The following is a 16,750-nucleotide window of genomic DNA, read 5'->3' on the forward strand; positions in this document are numbered from 1 at the left end:
ACAATCTCCACTATAGGAAATAGGCAACGTTTCGGGCCGAAACCCGGAAGGGTTTCGGCCCGAGACGTTGCCTATTTCCTTCGCTCCATAGATGCTGCCGCACCCGCTGAGTTTCTCCAGCATTTCTGTCTACCTTCGATTTTCCAGCATCTGCAGTTCCTTCTTAAACAAGGGTTAATTCATGTATCTGGTTTACCTTTTTGCCGGCGTGACAATTGTTCACAGGTTAACAGGTTAAAAGGGAGAGGGACAAAGTCCAGAGACGGGAGGAGACTGAAGCATTCAGCAAACACCCGGCTCGTATAACCTCCAGAGTGTAATTCGAGATTTTTCACAAGGGAAAAGATTTTAAAAAGCAAAGAAATATCTTTTTGGCAAAAGATCAACATCCAGAAAGGTAAACCATTTAAATAATGTTGTACATTGGAGCACAGGTTGTTATAAGAGTTCACGGTGGCGCAGCGATAGATTCAGATTCAGATTCAGATTCAGATTCAATTTTAATTGTCATTGTCAGTGTACAGTACAGAGACAACGAAATGCATTAGAGTTGCAATAGAGTTGCTGCCTCACAGCGCCAGAGACCCGGGTTCCATCCTGACTACGGGCGCTGTCTGTACGGAGTTGGCACGTTCTCCCCGTGACCTGCGTGGGTTTTCTCCGGGTGCTCAGTACCAGGGCCACTTTCTACGCTGTGTCTCTAAATTAAATGTGTAACTGAGTAACGTTACGCTGCAGTGAGAGGAACCACAAACACAAACACAAGTGCAGAATGGTGCAAGACTGAGCTAGCATTAACTTGGTTTAGTTTAGAGATACAGCGCGGAAACAGGCCATTCGGCCCACCGAGTCCGCGCCGACCAGCGATCCCCGCACACTAACACTATCCTACACACACTGGGGACAATTTACATTTACACCAAGCCAATTAACCTACAAACCTGCACGTCTTTGGAGTGTGGGAGGAATGCAGAGATCTCGGAGAAAACCCACGCAGGTCACGGGGAGAACGCACAAACTCCGTACAGACAGCGCCCGTAGTCGGGATCAAACCCGGGTCTCCGGCGCTGTGAGGTAGCAACTCTACCGCTGCGCCACCGTGCCATTCTAAAAATCCCACACCACTCGGAGACCCTCGGACTAACGTCCATTGGACTTCACTGGACTTTGCCTTCTCTGCGACTTTATCAGGAAACTGGACCACCCTACCTTAAACTTAGTGAGCAGTCCTGAACGACTATCTACCTCATTGGTGACCCTCGGACTATCCTTGATGGGACTTGACTGGCTTTACCTTGCACATTATTTAGTGTGGTCAGAAGCAAAGATCCTATAGCTCTGCTATAAGATCTTTGGTCAGAAGATCAGGGGCAGCTTGTGAGTCAAAAACCCGGGCCGCTGAATAGAACAACACAATTTGCTGACCCATGCAAATTATTCGCATTGCAATGCCATGAGAACCCAGACTCGACCAGCAGGCAAAATTGTTTGCAATAACGCAAATGTTAACTCCTTATTGTAATTTCTATCGAGCTTGACAGAGAAACAGCAGTAGATTGTATTTAAGATGAGGGGTTTTTTTTCAACAGTATTATTTTCAATCGCCAGAAGCGTCTTGGATAACCTTAAGGTCTATTTTAGACCTCATGAGTGGAGCAAAAAGTATTTTTGCGGCTGGCACTGCCATTAACTAATGGCTAATGCAGCAGCCCTGAAGTAGAGGAGTCAAACTAACTGTCGGAAAGTCCAGGCACTTTCTTTGAACTAAATGCTCATGTGTGGCAACCAATAAAGTCGCAGAGAAAGCTTTCCTGAAAGAAAACTGTTATTTCCCGATAATTTGAAGGGGAAGTCAGAGAGAAGGGTGAATGTCTTGCAACAAGGAAGAGGAGCTATCAGGTATGTTTGTGGAAATGATCACACGGTAGGCATGTTAAAAGCAGAGGCTAGTTGATACAGGACTGACGTTTCATGTGTTTAACAGTTGGGAGCCTCGAAAGCAAAATAGCTTTTAGTATGGCACGGTGGCGCAGCGGTAGAGTTGCTGCCTCACAGCGCCAGAGACCCAAATTCGATCCAGACTACGGGTGCTGTCTGTACGGAGTTTGTACGTTCTCCCCGTGACCATGCGGCTCCATGTGGTTTCAATAGACAACAGACAACAGGTGCAGGAGTCGTCCATTCGGCCCTTCGAGCCAGCACAGCCATTCAATGTGATCATGACTGATCATCCCTAATCAGTACCCCGTTCCTGCCTTCTCCCCATATCCCCGGACTCCGCTATCATTAAAAGCCCTGTGACACCTGTATGGTCGGGAGTTGTCGCCCAAAGAGTCGTACCTTTTTCTGGCCGTCGCTGGATTTTCAACGCGTTGAAATCTTCCGGCCACCTGCTGCGACCATGACAAGTGCCGGCAAGTTGCTGAAAAAGTTGCGTAAGTGGGACAGGCCCTTAAGTGTGTTTTAAGTAGCCGAGAGGAGGAGGAAGGAGAGTAGAAGGGAGGCACGGTGGCGCAGCTGTATAGTCGCTGCCTTACAGCGGCAGAGACACGGGTTCCCACTCGTAGACACTAGAACTATCTTGAATTGGGCCTCACTGGATTTTATCTTGCCCTAAACGTTATTCCCTTTATCCTGTAATCATGTATAGTTTTTTCACTATCGCTGGCAACAAAGAAAACTTTCCACTGTACCTCGACACTCGAGACAACGAACAAACCAAAAGGGGCAATTTTACCAGAGGGCCGACTAACCGACAAACCCGCACGTCTTTGGGATGTGGGAGGAAAGTGGAGCACCCGGAGGAAACCCACGCGGTCCCTGGGAGAACGTGCAAACTCCACACATTAATTGCTCTTTGCTTCCTTCTCCAGCATGGATGAATTGATCGCCCCACAGCAGTGTGGTAAAGGATGGTACTTGGCTCTCATGGCCCCCAATATCAAGGGCCCAGCCTACGCCTGGCTCGACCCATCCAGGCTCTATTGCAACCAACAGGTAGGCTCCCCGGAAGGAACTGCAGATGCTGGTTTACACCGAAGATAGGCAGTTAACTACACCGCCCAGTCCATCATCGGCTCTGACCTCCCTTCCATCGAGGGGATTTATCGCAGTCGCTGCCTCAAAAAGGCTGGCAGTATCATCAAAGACCCACACCATCCTGGCCACACACTCATCTCCCCGCTACCTTCAGGTAGAAGGTACAGGAGCCCGAAGACTGCAACAACCAGGTTCAGGAATAGCTACTTCCCCACAGCCATCAGGCTATTGAACCTGGCTCGGTCAAAACTCTGATTATTAATAACCCATTATCTGTTATTTGCACTTCATCAGTTTATTTATTCATGTGTGTATATATTTATATTATAGTATATGGACACACTGATCTGTTTTGTAGTAAATGCCTACTATGTTCTGTGTGCTGAAGCAAAGCAAGAATTTCATTGTCCTATACAGGGACACATGACAATAAACTCACTTGAACTTGAACTTCTCCAGAGATGCTGCCTGACCTGCAGAGTTACTCCAGCACTTTGCGTTGTGTGACCTTTCTGTCCTGGGCCTCCTCCATTGTCAGAGTGAGGCCCAGCGCAAATTGGAGGAGCAGCAACTCATATTTCGCTTGGGTAGTTTACACCCCAGCGGTATGAATATTGACTTCTCTAATTTCAGGTAGTCCTTACTGTCTCCTCCCCTTTTAGCTCTCCCACAGCCCACTGTCTCCGCCTCTTCCTTTCTTCTTCCCGCCCCCCCCCCTCCCCAGTCTGAAGAAGGGTCTCGACCCGAAACGTCACCTATTTCCTTCGCTCCATAGACGCTGCCTCACCCGCTGAGTTTCTCCAGCATTTCTGTCTACCTTTGATTTTTCCAGCATCTGCAGTTCCTTCTTGAACACATCTCCAGCACTTTGGGTCTATCTTTAGTATAAACCAGGATCTGCAATTTTCTTGTTCCTACTGAGATCGATAAGAGTTGGTCTGTGCACCATGTTCGGCACAGACATTGAGGGCCGAAGGGCCTGTTCCTGTGCTGTCCTATGTTCTATGTTCTAATCATCAACATTCATGTATGTTAGGTTGCGGTGTCTAATCAACATTTGGGGAGCGTGGATCATCTTTATCCCTTCTTCCATGGTTTTAGCAGAAGAAAATAGGTCTCAACGCTTTTCATAGAAACATAGAGATTAGGTGCAGGAGTAGGCCATTCGGCCCTTCGAGCCTGCACCGCCATTCAACATGATCATGGCTGATCATCCAACTCAGTATCCCGTACCCGCCTTCTCTCCATACCCCCTGATCCCCTCAGCCACAAGGGCCACATCTAACTCCCTCTTAAATATAGCCAATGAACTGTGGCCTCAACTACCCTCTGTGGCAGAGAGTTCCAGAGATTCACCACTCTCTGTGTGAAAAAAGTTCTTCTCATCTCGGTTTTAAAGGATTTCCCCCTTATCCTTAAGCTGTGACCCCTTGTCCTGGACTTCCCTAACATCGGGAACAATCTTCCTGCATCTAGCCTGTCCAACCCCTTAAGAATTTTGTAAGTTTCTATAAGATCCCCTCTCAATCTCCTAAATTCTAGAGAGTATAAACCAAGTCTATCCAGTCTTTCTTCATAAGACAGTCCTTCGATTTTCCTCTCCAAAGTTTGCACAGTTCTTCTTCTGCAGGTGCTATGGTGACGGGTATTGAAGAGGATGCACCCATCCGCATTCACCCCCATTCCCATTCTCCCATGGTAGGGCGAGTAGGTAGAGTTGCTGCCATGCAGCGCCAGAGACCCGGGTTCAAACCCGACCACGGGCGCTGTCTGTAGGGAGTTTGTACGTTCTCCCCGTGACCTGCGTGGGTTTTCCCCGGGCGCTCCGGTTTCCTCCCCACACCCCAAAGACGCACATAATAATAATAATAATAATAATAATAATAACCTTTATTAATCCTTTACAGGAAATTACAGTGCCACAACAGCTTCAAGACAGACATAACACCACACATTTCAACAGATATCTTCAATACATAATAAAAATTTTGTAATAAAACCTATCCCAAGTCTGTGTCTCTCCGGCATATTGGTGCAATCAGTGTTCGGCTGCATGGACTTGGTGGGCCGAAGGGCCTGTTTTTTTTTCCCCCTGCTGTATCTCTAAACTAAACTAAACTAAATATGATTGAATGGTGGGTAGACAAAAATGCTGGAGAAAGACTCAGTAGGGGTGCGGCAGCATCTATGGACACCGCGAAGGAACTAGGCAACGTTTCGGGCCGAAACCCAGTGCCCCTGGGTTTCGGCCCCTCCTCCCCCTCCTGAAATGTATGTCCTTCAGTTGGTGTTGAGATGGAGGTTTTGTGTGCACCAAGGGTAGTTGGCCCGAACATGTTTGCCTAGTTTGTAAACAAGGGTTAGGATAGGCCCGAAACTTTGCCTATTTTTCCTTCGCTCCTAAACTACAGATGCTTGCCGGTGGGTACCCAAAAATGCTGAGTTCAGCGGGTGCGGCAGCACTTTTGTCTACCTTCGATTTTCCAGCATCTGCAGTTCCTTCTTGAACATTGAATGGTGGAACAGGCTTGAAGGGACAGCCAACATACTCTCCCTTGTGGAGATACGAGGAACAGCAGACGTTGGAATCTTGAGCTAAACACCAGGCGTCTGATGAAACATCACCTGTCCACGTTCACCAGTGATGCTGCTGCCTGACCCGCTGAGTTACTCCAGCGCTTGTTCCCATCCACCTACCGTGTCACTGGGAAGGTAGTTCAAGCCATCTTAGTAATCCAGCAAAAAGATCAATATCAATTTTGATAGACACACAAATTTGCTGGACACAAACTCAGCCGATCAGCCGGCATCTCTGGAGAGAAGGAATAGGCGAGGTTTTGGATCGGGATCCTTCTGCCTTTCCGGTTTGGGAAGATGTCCCGTCAAGATAACTGTGGGAGTCAGAAGGTTTGCAATAGTTGGGAGTCTTTCTCAGTCTGAAAGTAGTGTGTAAAATCACGACAAGAATAGATCGGGTAGACACACAGAGTCTCTTGCCCAGAGTAGGGGAATCGAGAACCGGAGGACTTAAGGTGAAGGGGGGCAGATTTAACAGGAATCTGAGGGGTAACATTTTCACACAGAGGGTGGTGGGTGTATGGAACGAGCTGCCGGAGGAGGTAGTTGAAACATAGAAACATAGAAACATAGAAATTAGGTGCAGGAGTAGGCCATTCGGCCCTTCAAGCCTGCACCGCCATTCAATATGATCATGGCTGATCATCCAACTCAGTATCCCGTACCTGCCTTCTCTCCATACCCTCTGATCCCCTTAGCCACAAGTGCCACATCTAACTCCCTCTTAAATATAGCCAATGAACTGGCCTCGACTATCCTCTGCGGCAGAGAGTTCCAGAGATTCACCACTCTCTGTGCGAAAAAAGTTCTTCTCATCTCGGTTTTAAAGGATTTCCCCCTTATCCTTAAGCTGTGACCCCCTAGTCCTGGACTTCCCCAACATCGGGAGCAATCTTCCTGCATCTAGCCTGTCCAACCCCTTAAGAATTTTGTAAGTTTCTATAAGATCCCCTCTCAATCTCCTAAATTCTAGAGAGTATAAACCAAGTCTATCCAGTCTTTCTTCATAAGACAGTCCTGACATCCCAGGAATCAGTCTGGTGAACCTTCTCTGCACTCCCTCTATGGCAATAATGTCCTTCCTCAGATTTGGAGACCAAAAGGCAGGGACTATCCCATTGTTTAAGAAAGTTAGACAGGTACATGGATAGGGCAGGTTTGGAGGGATATGGGTCAAATGCAGGCAAGTGGGACTAGTGTAGCTGGGACATGTTGGCCTGTGTGGGCAAGTTGGGCTGAAGTGCCTGTTTCCACACTGTATGACTCCAAATATGAGGTGCTGTTCCTCCAGTTCACGTGAGGCCTCACTCTGGCAGTGGAGGAGGCCCAGGACAGAAAGGTCTGTGTGGGAATGGGAAGGGGGTGTAGGCCTTGGCGGACCGAGAATAAGTGTTCAGAGAAACGGAATCTAGGGATATGGGGAGAAAGCAGGAACGTGGGGACTGATTCTGGATGATCAGCTATGATAGTATTCAATGGTTCGAAGGGCAGAATGGCCCACTCCTGCACTTTGTTTCTATGTTTCTATGGTTGCCGAGTCCACGTTTGCTCTCAAAGATACAGGACAATAGACAATAGGTGCAGGAGTAGAGGCCATTCGGCCCTTCGAGCCAGCACTGTCATTCATTGTGATCATGGCCGATCATCCACAACCAGTACCCCGTTCCTGCCTTCTCCCTATATCCCCTGACTCCGCTATCTTTAAGAGTCCTATCTAGCTCTCTCGTGAAAGTATCTAGAGAACTTTCAAGAGAGAAACTTTCAAGACTTGGCCACATGGGGAACGCCCGTATCAATGGGATATTAGCTTCATGGCCTGGATGCTTATTCAATATTCCTCTTTCGTTCCTTTTTCAGGCCCTTCAGGACTGCGTCGAAGACTTGATCCATCCATTCCAAAATGACGCCATAGACCTCGTAGCCGGGATAGATGCAATGGGTTTTGTACTGGGTACGTCCCTGACCGAGCGATCGCTGCAATCTTTTGTTATCTGTTCAGTTATTTTTGAGATTCCGCACGGAAACAGGCTCTTCGGCCCATCGGGTCGCTGCCGACCAGCGATCCCCGTACACTAAAGGGCCTGTCCCACTTGCCGATTTTTTTCGGCGACTGCCAGCGTCATATCAGCGTCGCCAAATAATTTTGGCGACAAAAAAAATGTTGCGACACTTGAAAAAACACTGTGTGTCAATATGGCGTATTTTTCGGTGACATGATATGTCAGTCAATGATGCTGGCAGTCGCTGAAAAAAATCGCCAAGTGGGACAGGCCCTTAAAATCATCCTACACACACTAGGGACAATTTACAAATACACCAAGCCAATTAGCCCATGGTTTGCTACCCGTTGACTGGATAGCATACAACACAGAAGCTTTTCACTGTACCTCAAACCCGGGTCTCTGTGAGGAAGCAACTCTACCGCTGCGCCACCGTGGATGGGACGGCCTCTGCCGCTTATAACATCTCCACGTTAGTTAAACTCGGCGCAACGTCAAGGTAAAGCTAGCAGCCTCCATGCTGGCCCACTTGCCACGGTGATCGATGACTCTCAGCTCCCATTCACAAGTTTTCTGTAGCTGTGAACAGTAAAGAACTCCCAAGGGAGTTATGGTTTAAGGAAGAACTGGAGATGCTGGAAAAATCGAAGGTGGACAAAAATGCTGGTGGAACTCAGCGGGTGAGGCAGCATCTATGGAGCGAAGGAATAGGTGACGTTTCGGGTCGAGATATAGATGCTGCCTCAGTCGCTGAGTTCCTCCAGCATTTTTGTCTCCCAATGGAGTTATTGATCAGCATGAAGTTATTCGACGAAGGCACTGTTCCACCTCATGATAAACAGCCTAACGCTGTTATTTTCCCCCCCTCCAGCTCACAGTTTCAAAGGTGAACTCAAATCAACATTGATATCTTGGCCACACAAACTCACGCTTTGAGAGTGAGGCACAGCAAGCGTTAATACGGGCTCGCCTTGAAACAGAATGTAGACACAAAGAGCTGCAGATGTTGGTTGTTACGAGAGATAGACACATGACACACTCGATTAACTCAGCGGGTCAGGCAGCATCTCTGGAGACAAAGGATACATTTTAGTTTTTAGTTTTTTAGTTTAGTCTATTGTCACCCTTAGTTTAGTTTAAGGTAGACAAAAATGCTGGAGAAACTCAGCGGGTGAGGCAACATCTATGGAGCGAAGGAATTGGCGACGTTTCGGGTCGAGACCCTTCTTCAGACTGATGTGGGGGGGGGGGAGGCGGGAAGAAGAAAGGAAGAGGCGGAGACAGTGGGCTGTGGGAGAGCTGGGAAGGGGAGGGGAAGGAGGGAGGAAGCAGGGACTACCTGAAATTGGAGAAGTCAATGTTCATACCGCTGGGGTGTAAACTGCCCAAGCGAAATATGAGGTGCTGCTCCTCCAATTTGCGGTGGGACTCACTCTGGCCATGGAGGAGGCCCAGGACACTTGAAAAAACACTGTGTGTCAATATGGCGTATTTTTCGGTGACATGATATGTCAGTCAATGATGCTGGCAGTCGCTGAAAAAAATCGCCAAGTGGGACAGGCCCTTAAAATCATCCTACACACACTAGGGACAATTTACAAATACACCAAGCCAATTAGCCCATGGTTTGCTACCCGTTGACTGGATAGCATACAACACAGAAGCTTTTCACTGTACCTCAAACCCGGGTCTCTGTGAGGAAGCAACTCTACCGCTGCGCCACCGTGGATGGGACGGCCTCTGTTGCTTATAACATCTCCACGTTAGTTAAACTCGGCACAATGTCAAGGTAAAGCTAGCAGCCTCCATGCTGGCCCACTTGCCACGGTGATCGATGACTCTCAGCTCCCATTCACAAGTTTTCTGTAGCTGTGAACAGTAAAGAACTCCCAAGGGAGTTATGGTTTAAGGAAGAACTGGAGATGCTGGAAAAATCGAAGGTGGACAAAAATGCTGGTGGAACTCAGCGGGTGAGGCAGCATCTATGGAGCGAAGGAATAGGTGACGTTTCGGGTCGAGATATAGATGCTGCCTCAGTCGCTGAGTTCCTCCAGCATTTTTGTCTCCCAATGGAGTTATTGATCAGCATGAAGTTATTCGACGAAGGCACTGTTCCACCTCATGATAAACAGCCTAACGCTGTTATTTTCCCCCCCTCCAGCTCACAGTTTCAAAGGTGAACTCAAATCAACATTGATATCTTGGCCACACAAACTCACGCTTTGAGAGTGAGGCACAGCAAGCGTTAATACGGGCTCGCCTTGAAACAGAATGTAGACACAAAGAGCTGCAGATGTTGGTTGTTACGAGAGATAGACACATGACACACTCGATTAACTCAGCGGGTCAGGCAGCATCTCTGGAGACAAAGGATACATTTTAGTTTTTAGTTTTTTAGTTTAGTCTATTGTCACCCTTAGTTTAGTTTAAGGTAGACAAAAATGCTGGAGAAACTCAGCGGGTGAGGCAACATCTATGGAGCGAAGGAATTGGCGACGTTTCGGGTCGAGACCCTTCTTCAGACTGATGTGGGGGGGGGGGAGGTGGGAAGAAGAAAGGAAGAGGCGGAGACAGTGGGCTGTGGGAGAGCTGGGAAGGGGAGGGGAAGGAGGGAGGAAGCAGGGACTACCTGAAATTGGAGAAGTCAATGTTCATACCGCTGGGGTGTAAACTGCCCAAGCGAAATATGAGGTGCTGCTCCTCCAATTTGCGGTGGGACTCACTCTGGCCATGGAGGAGGCCCAGGACAGAAATGTCGGATTCGGAATGGGAGGGGGAGTTGAAGTGCTGAGCCACCGGGAGATCAGCTTGGTTAATGCGAACTGAGCGGAGGTTTTGGGCGAAGCGATTAGTTTAGATTAGCGATCGACCAGCGATCCCCGCACACTAACACTGTCCTACACACACGGGGGACAATTTACAATAATACCAAGCCAATTAACCTACAAACCTGTACGTCTGTGGAGTGTGGGAGAAATCCCACGCAGGTCACGGGGAGAATGTACAAACTCAGTACAGACAGCGCCCGTAGACAGGATTGAACCCGGGTCTCTGGCGAGGTGAGGCAGCGACTCTACCGCTGCGCCATCCTGCCCGTGTGTACCAAGGTGATAAAGGAAATAAAGTTGAGTTTAGTTTATTGTCACGTGTACCGAGGTACAGGGAAAAGCTTTTGTTGCATGCTAACCAGTCGGTGGAAAGACAATACATGATTACAATCGAGCCGTCCACAGTGTACAGATACATGATCAAGGACTAAGGTGAATAACGTCTAGTGCAAGGTAAAGTCCAGTAAAGTCTGATCAAAGATAGTCTGAGGATCTCCAGTGAGGTAGATAATAGCTCAGGACAGCTCTCTAGCTGCCTGTAAGTCTGAAGACAGGGCTCAACCCGAAACATCACCCGTTCCTTCTCTCCAGAGATGCTGCCTGTCCCGCTGAGTTACTCCAGCATTTTGAGTCTTTCTTCAGTACAGAAGAGAACTGTGAGATTCGGAGACGGGAGATGTGTGGATAAGGGGGAAGGAGGCATGGCCACGGAATATAGACTGTTTGAGGCAAGGTTTTGGTTCCTCAGAAATGAAATGCCTTAACTGTGGCTCTTTGTCAAATTTGCTTGATAATGTTCCTGTGAAATGCCTTGGGATGTTTTACCATATGAAAGGTGGTGTACAAACACAAGCTGTGGTGGTGAAGGAAGCAAATGTTGCCAAGGCACTGACAGGCGGGAGACGCTAATTAATGCATTAAGTGCAACAACTGATCTTGCATTTGGAGGACAGGCATGAGGCCAAGACTGTGCACTTGTGCAGGGTGGAACTGCAGATGCCCCCTTAAACCGATGGTAGACACGGAAACGCTGGAGGGGCTCAGCGGGTCAGGCAGTGTCCCTGGAGAAAAGGAACAGGGTCGGAAGGAGGGACTGGATCCGATCCTTTTCTCTGAGGAAGAGTGAAGACAGAAGATGTGAGTTTAACAATTTGTGGCAGCAGAGTTGCTGCCTTAAGGGACTGTCCCACTTGGAGGTTTTATCGCCGACTGCCGGCATCATTGACTGATGTATCATGTCACCGAAAAAGTCGCGGCGTGACTCGGCGTGATGACGTATTGACGAGCGGTTCCTCAAGAGTCGCAACGTTTTTTTTGTCACCGCTGGATTTTGAAATGTTCTAAATCTTTCGGCAACTCTGATACGACGGTCAAGGACGCCGAAAAAAACGCCAAGTGGGACAGCCCCCATCACAATGCCACAACTCTAGGTTGGATCCTGGGTTCTATAGAATGGAGCGGCTGGGCTTGTATACTGTGGAATTTAGAAGGATGAGAGTTTTTCTTATTGAAACATATAAGATTATTAAGGGTTTGGACAGGCTAGAGGCAGGAAACATGTTCCCGGTGTTGGGGGAGTCCAGAACCAGGGGCCACACAGTTTAATAATAAGGGGTAAGCCATTTAGAACGGAGGTGAGGAAAAACGTTTTCACACAGAGGGTTGTGAATCTGTGGAATTCTCTGCCTCAGAGGGCGGTGGAGGCAAATTCTCTGGATGCTTTCAAGAGAGAGCTAGATAGGGTTCTTAAAGATAGTGGGGTCAGGGGATTTGGGGAGAAGGCAGGAACGGGGTACTGATTGTGGATGATCAGCCATGATCACAGTGAATGGCGGTGCTGGCTCGAAGGGCCGAATGGCCTACTCCTGCACTTATTGTCTGTTGTCTGTTGTCTAACTACGGCTGCTGCCTGTACAGAGTTTGCACGTTCTCCCCGTGACCTGCGTGGGTTTTCTCCAGGTGCTCCGGTTTCCTTCCAAATTCCAAAGACGTGCAGGTTTGTAGGTTGATTGGCCAAATTGTAAATTGTCCCCAGTGTGTAGGATAGTGCTAGTGCACAGGGTGATGGCTGGGCGGCACGGACTCAGTGGGCCGAAGGGCCTATTTCCGCGCTGTTTCTCTAAAGTCTAACGGGTAAAATCACATGTCCATTCCCTCCACAGATGCTGTCTGACCTATTGAGTTCCTCCAACACTTTGTAATTTCAGACAAGATATCCGCAGTCTCTCGTGCCTCCACTTATTAGTTCATATGTAGTACAAGGAGAATTAGGCCATTCGGCCCATCGAGTCTACTCTGCCATTCAATCATGACTGATCTATCTTTCCCTCTCAACCTCATTCTCCCGTCTTCTCCTCATAACCTCTGATACCCAGACACTCAGACCCAGCTCGCTTTAGACCATAAGACCAAAAGGCATAGGAACAGTATTAGGCCATTCAGCCCATCGAGTCTACTCCGCCATTCATTCATGGTTGATCTATTTTCCCCTCACGACCCCATTCTCCAGCCTTTGACAAATTTGACATTTTATTTGTAGGCAGGAACTGCAGATGCTGCTTTGATACTGAAGATAGACCCAAAATGCTGGAGTAACTCAGCAGGACAGGCAGCATTTCTGGAGAGAAGGAATGGGTGATATTTTGGTTGAGTCTGAAGTCTGGACCCGAAACGTCACCCATTCCTTCTCTCCAGAGACGGTGCTGCCTGTCGCGGCTGAGTTACTCCAGAATTTTTTTGGGGGGGGTTTTATCTTTGACATACGTTACGTCGTTCCAGGCGCGGCCATCGCTCACCACCTCGGGACGGGGTTTCTAGCGTTGCGGAAGGAAGGTCACCTCTGTGTGGCCACCAGGAGCACGGCCTACTCTGACTACACCGGGCGGCAGAAGGTGCTGGAGATTCGTCAGGATGTGATTAGAGCAGGTTGGTACAACGTCAAGTTGCAATTTCAAAGTATTCTTGCCGTGTGGAGCGTTTAAGAAAGAACTGCAGATGCTGGAAAAATGGAAATGTGGATTATAGAAATGACGGAGACCTTAAACGTGGAAAGAATCAGATTTTCCCTGTTGGACAAACAGGAATTATTCGTTGGAACATGGTCTCCTTTTATTGATTACTTAAAGGGTCAGAATAGTTCAGCACAGGAACCTGACTAGCACTCGGGCTAAAGAATGGATGAAATGCTACACTCTGAAATGTACGAACATATCTCGAACGATGTTTTTTATTTTAATAAATTTTTCCATTCTTCTTTAACTATCTCTTTCCCCCTTTTTTTGTTTTTTTTTTGTTTTTGTTTTTCTTTCCTTTCTTTTCTTCCTTTACTTCATCTATCTCTTTAGTTCTATCTAGTTTTAAAAAAATGAAGAAAAAGGCAAAAAGTATTGGAGACAATGTAATAATAACCGACAATATTATCAATTTAAAAATGTAAGACAGTAATGATGTAATAGGTTATGTACCTATCTCCAATAAAAAATATTTTCAAAAAAAAAAAAAAAAAAAAAAAGATGCTGGAAAAATCGAAGGTGGACAAAAACGCTGGAGAAACTCAGCGGGTGAGGCAGCGTCTATGGAGCGAAGGAAATAGGCAACGTTTCGGGCCGAAACCCCTTGGGTTTCGGCCCGAAACGTTGCCTATTTCCTTAAACGTTGCATATTTCCTGCCTTGGGTCTATGGAGTGAAGGAATAGGTGACGTTTCGGGTCGAGACCCTTCTTCAGACTGTGATGTGGGGGGGGGAGGCGGGAAGAAGAAAGGAAGAGGTGGAGATCAAAGATCCTATACTGCTATAGGATCTTTGGTGGAGACAGTGGACTGTGGGGGAAGATGGGAAGGGGAGGGGAATAATATGTAAAATAATATGTGATTCTGTTCCATTCTGTTTGGAGTTTGTTTGTTTGTTTGTTTGTCTTTTTGCGCAAAGTCCATGAGCATTGCCACTTTTCATTTCACTGCCCATCTCGTATGTGTACGTGACGAGTGGACTTGACTTGACTTGACCTGAGCGCCCGGAGAAAACCCACGCAGGTCACGGGGAGAACGTACAAGCTCCGTGCAAGGAAGGAGAGGGCTAACTTTCTCTGGCTTTGTAAATCGTTATTTCAGGTTTGCGAGTCCTGCTGGTGGATCAATGGGTGGAGACTGGAGGAACGATGAAGGCGGCAGTAAAACTCATTGAACAAGAAGGTGGAACAGTAGCAGGTAGGGTGGAAGCAGAGGATCAATCCTCAACCAATTATTTGCTGAGGAAGGAACTGCAGATGCTGGTTTACACCAAAGATAGATAGATACACAATGCTGGAGTAACTCAGCGGGCGGGACAGGCAGCATCTCCGGAGAGAAGGAATGGGTGACGTTTCGGGGCGAGACCCTTCTTCTAACAATCAATTATAGGCGGCACGGTGGCGCAGCGGTAGAGTTGCCGCCTCACAGCGCCAGAGACCCGGGTTCGATCCCGACTACGGGTGCTGTCTGTACGGAGTTTGCACGTTCTCCCCGTGACCTGCGTGGGTTTGCTCCGGGTGCTCCGGTTTCCTCCCGCACTTGACACTTCTTCTTTCGTGTGGCGTGCACAGCCTAAAGTTGTTGGACAACTTGGTCTATTTGATAGAACATAGAAACATAGAAAATAGGCGCAGGAGGAGGCCATTCGGCCCTTCGAGTCAGCACCGCCACAAATTGTGATCATGGCTGATCATCCCCAATCAATAACCCGTGCCTGCCTTCTCCCCATATCCCTTGACTCCACTAGCCCCTAGAGCTCTATCTAACTCTCTCTTAAATCCATCCAGTGACTTGGCCTCCACTGCCCTCTGTGGCAGGGAATTCCATAAATTCACAACTCTCTGGATGAAAATGTTTTTCCCCACCTCAGTCTTAAATGACCTCCCCTTTATTCTAAGACTGGGTGTGGCCCCTGGTTCTGGACTCGCCCAACATTGGGAACATTTTTCCTGCATCTAGCATGTCCAGTCCGTTTACAATTTTATATGTTTCCATAAGATCCCCCCCTCATCCTTCTAAACTCCAGTGAATACAAGCCTAGTCTTTTCAATCTTTCCTGATCTTCCGTTTGTGCACGTCGAGATGATTGCATTAGTCGAAACAGGGCGGACCACGTGAAGGTTGCAATCTTCCACCCCACTTGACACTTCTATCAAGGTTTGCAGGATTGTAAATTGCCAATAGTATGTGTAGGATAGTGTTAGTGTGTGGGGATCGCTGGTCGGCACGGACTCGGTGGGGCCGAAGGGCCTGTACCTTTAAACTAAACTAAACTAATATTATTCTCTGGAGCGCAGAAGGTTAAGGGGGGACCTGATAGAGGTCTTTAAAATGATGAGAGGGATAGACAGAGTTGATGTGGACAAGCTTTTCCCTTTGAGAATAGGGAAGATTCAAACAAGAGGACATGACTTCAGAATTAAGGGACAGAAGTTTAGGGGTAATATGAGGGGGAACTTCTTTACGCAGCGGTGTGGAATGAGCTCCCAGTGGAAGTGGTGGAGGCAGGTTCATTGGTATCATTTAAAAATAAATTGGATAGGCATATGGATGAGAAGGGAATGGAGGGTTATGGTATGAGTGCAGGCAGGTGGGATTAAGGGGAAAAAAAGTTGTTCGGCACGGACTTGTAGGGCCGAGATGGCCTGTTTCCGTGCTGTAATTGTTATATGGTTATATGGTTATTATGGAGAGAAATGGGGACTTCAGCTGGCATTCACAATGACGGCAACTGAATGGCCCAACCAACAACCAGAGACCAGTGGTAGGGATAAATGCTGGAGAAACTCAGCAGGTGAGGCAGCATCTATGGAGCGAAGGAAATAGGCAACGTTTCGGGCCGAAACCCTGAAGGGTTTCGGCCCGAAACGTTGCCTATTTCCTTCGCTCCAGAGATGCTGCCTCACCCGCTGAGTTTCTCCAGCATTTTTGTCTACCTTCGATTTTCCAGCATCTGCAGTTCCATCGTTACCAGAGAGCAGTGCTGAGTTACTCTATACCTCATTGGAGACATACGGACCATGTTGATCGGACTTTACTGAACTTCACCTTGCATCGAACGTTATTCCCTTTCTCATGTATCTGTACACTGCGGGGACGACCCGATTATCATCATCTGTAATCTTTCCGCTGACTGGTTAGCACGTAACAAAAGCTTTTCACTGTACCTCGGTACACGTGACAATAAACTAAACTAACTGAAAGGAACTGCAGATGCTGGTTTATACCGAAGATAGACACAAAGTGCTGGTGAGCCGCTGTCTGAAAAAAGCTCTGAGAATAGCTGAGGACAAAATG

General features: G+C 47.8%; 1 protein-coding gene across 2 annotated transcripts in view; it reads left to right on the forward strand.

The window, feature by feature from the left end:
- Window positions 1-242: 242 nt before the first annotated feature.
- zgc:174895 (uncharacterized protein LOC100126024 homolog) overlaps window positions 243-16,750 on the forward strand; it is an 18,894-nt gene continuing 2,386 nt past the window's right edge. Inside the window, exons 1-5 of one of the 2 annotated variants that reach the window (XM_055658126.1) lie at window positions 243-397; window positions 2,874-2,997; window positions 7,474-7,567; window positions 13,223-13,369; window positions 14,555-14,650. In XM_055658126.1, coding sequence (XP_055514101.1) covers window positions 2,875-2,997; window positions 7,474-7,567; window positions 13,223-13,369; window positions 14,555-14,650 — 460 coding nt within the window. In that variant the 5' untranslated portion in view covers window positions 243-397; window position 2,874. Of the gene's footprint in view, window positions 398-1,601; window positions 1,900-2,873; window positions 2,998-7,473; window positions 7,568-13,222; window positions 13,370-14,554; window positions 14,651-16,750 lie in introns of those variants that run through there. The other variant, XM_055658127.1, reaches the window with a different exon arrangement.

This window comes from Leucoraja erinacea, chromosome 28 (assembly GCF_028641065.1).
Source record: "Leucoraja erinacea ecotype New England chromosome 28, Leri_hhj_1, whole genome shotgun sequence".
NCBI classification, from domain to species: Eukaryota; Metazoa; Chordata; class Chondrichthyes; order Rajiformes; family Rajidae; genus Leucoraja; species Leucoraja erinaceus.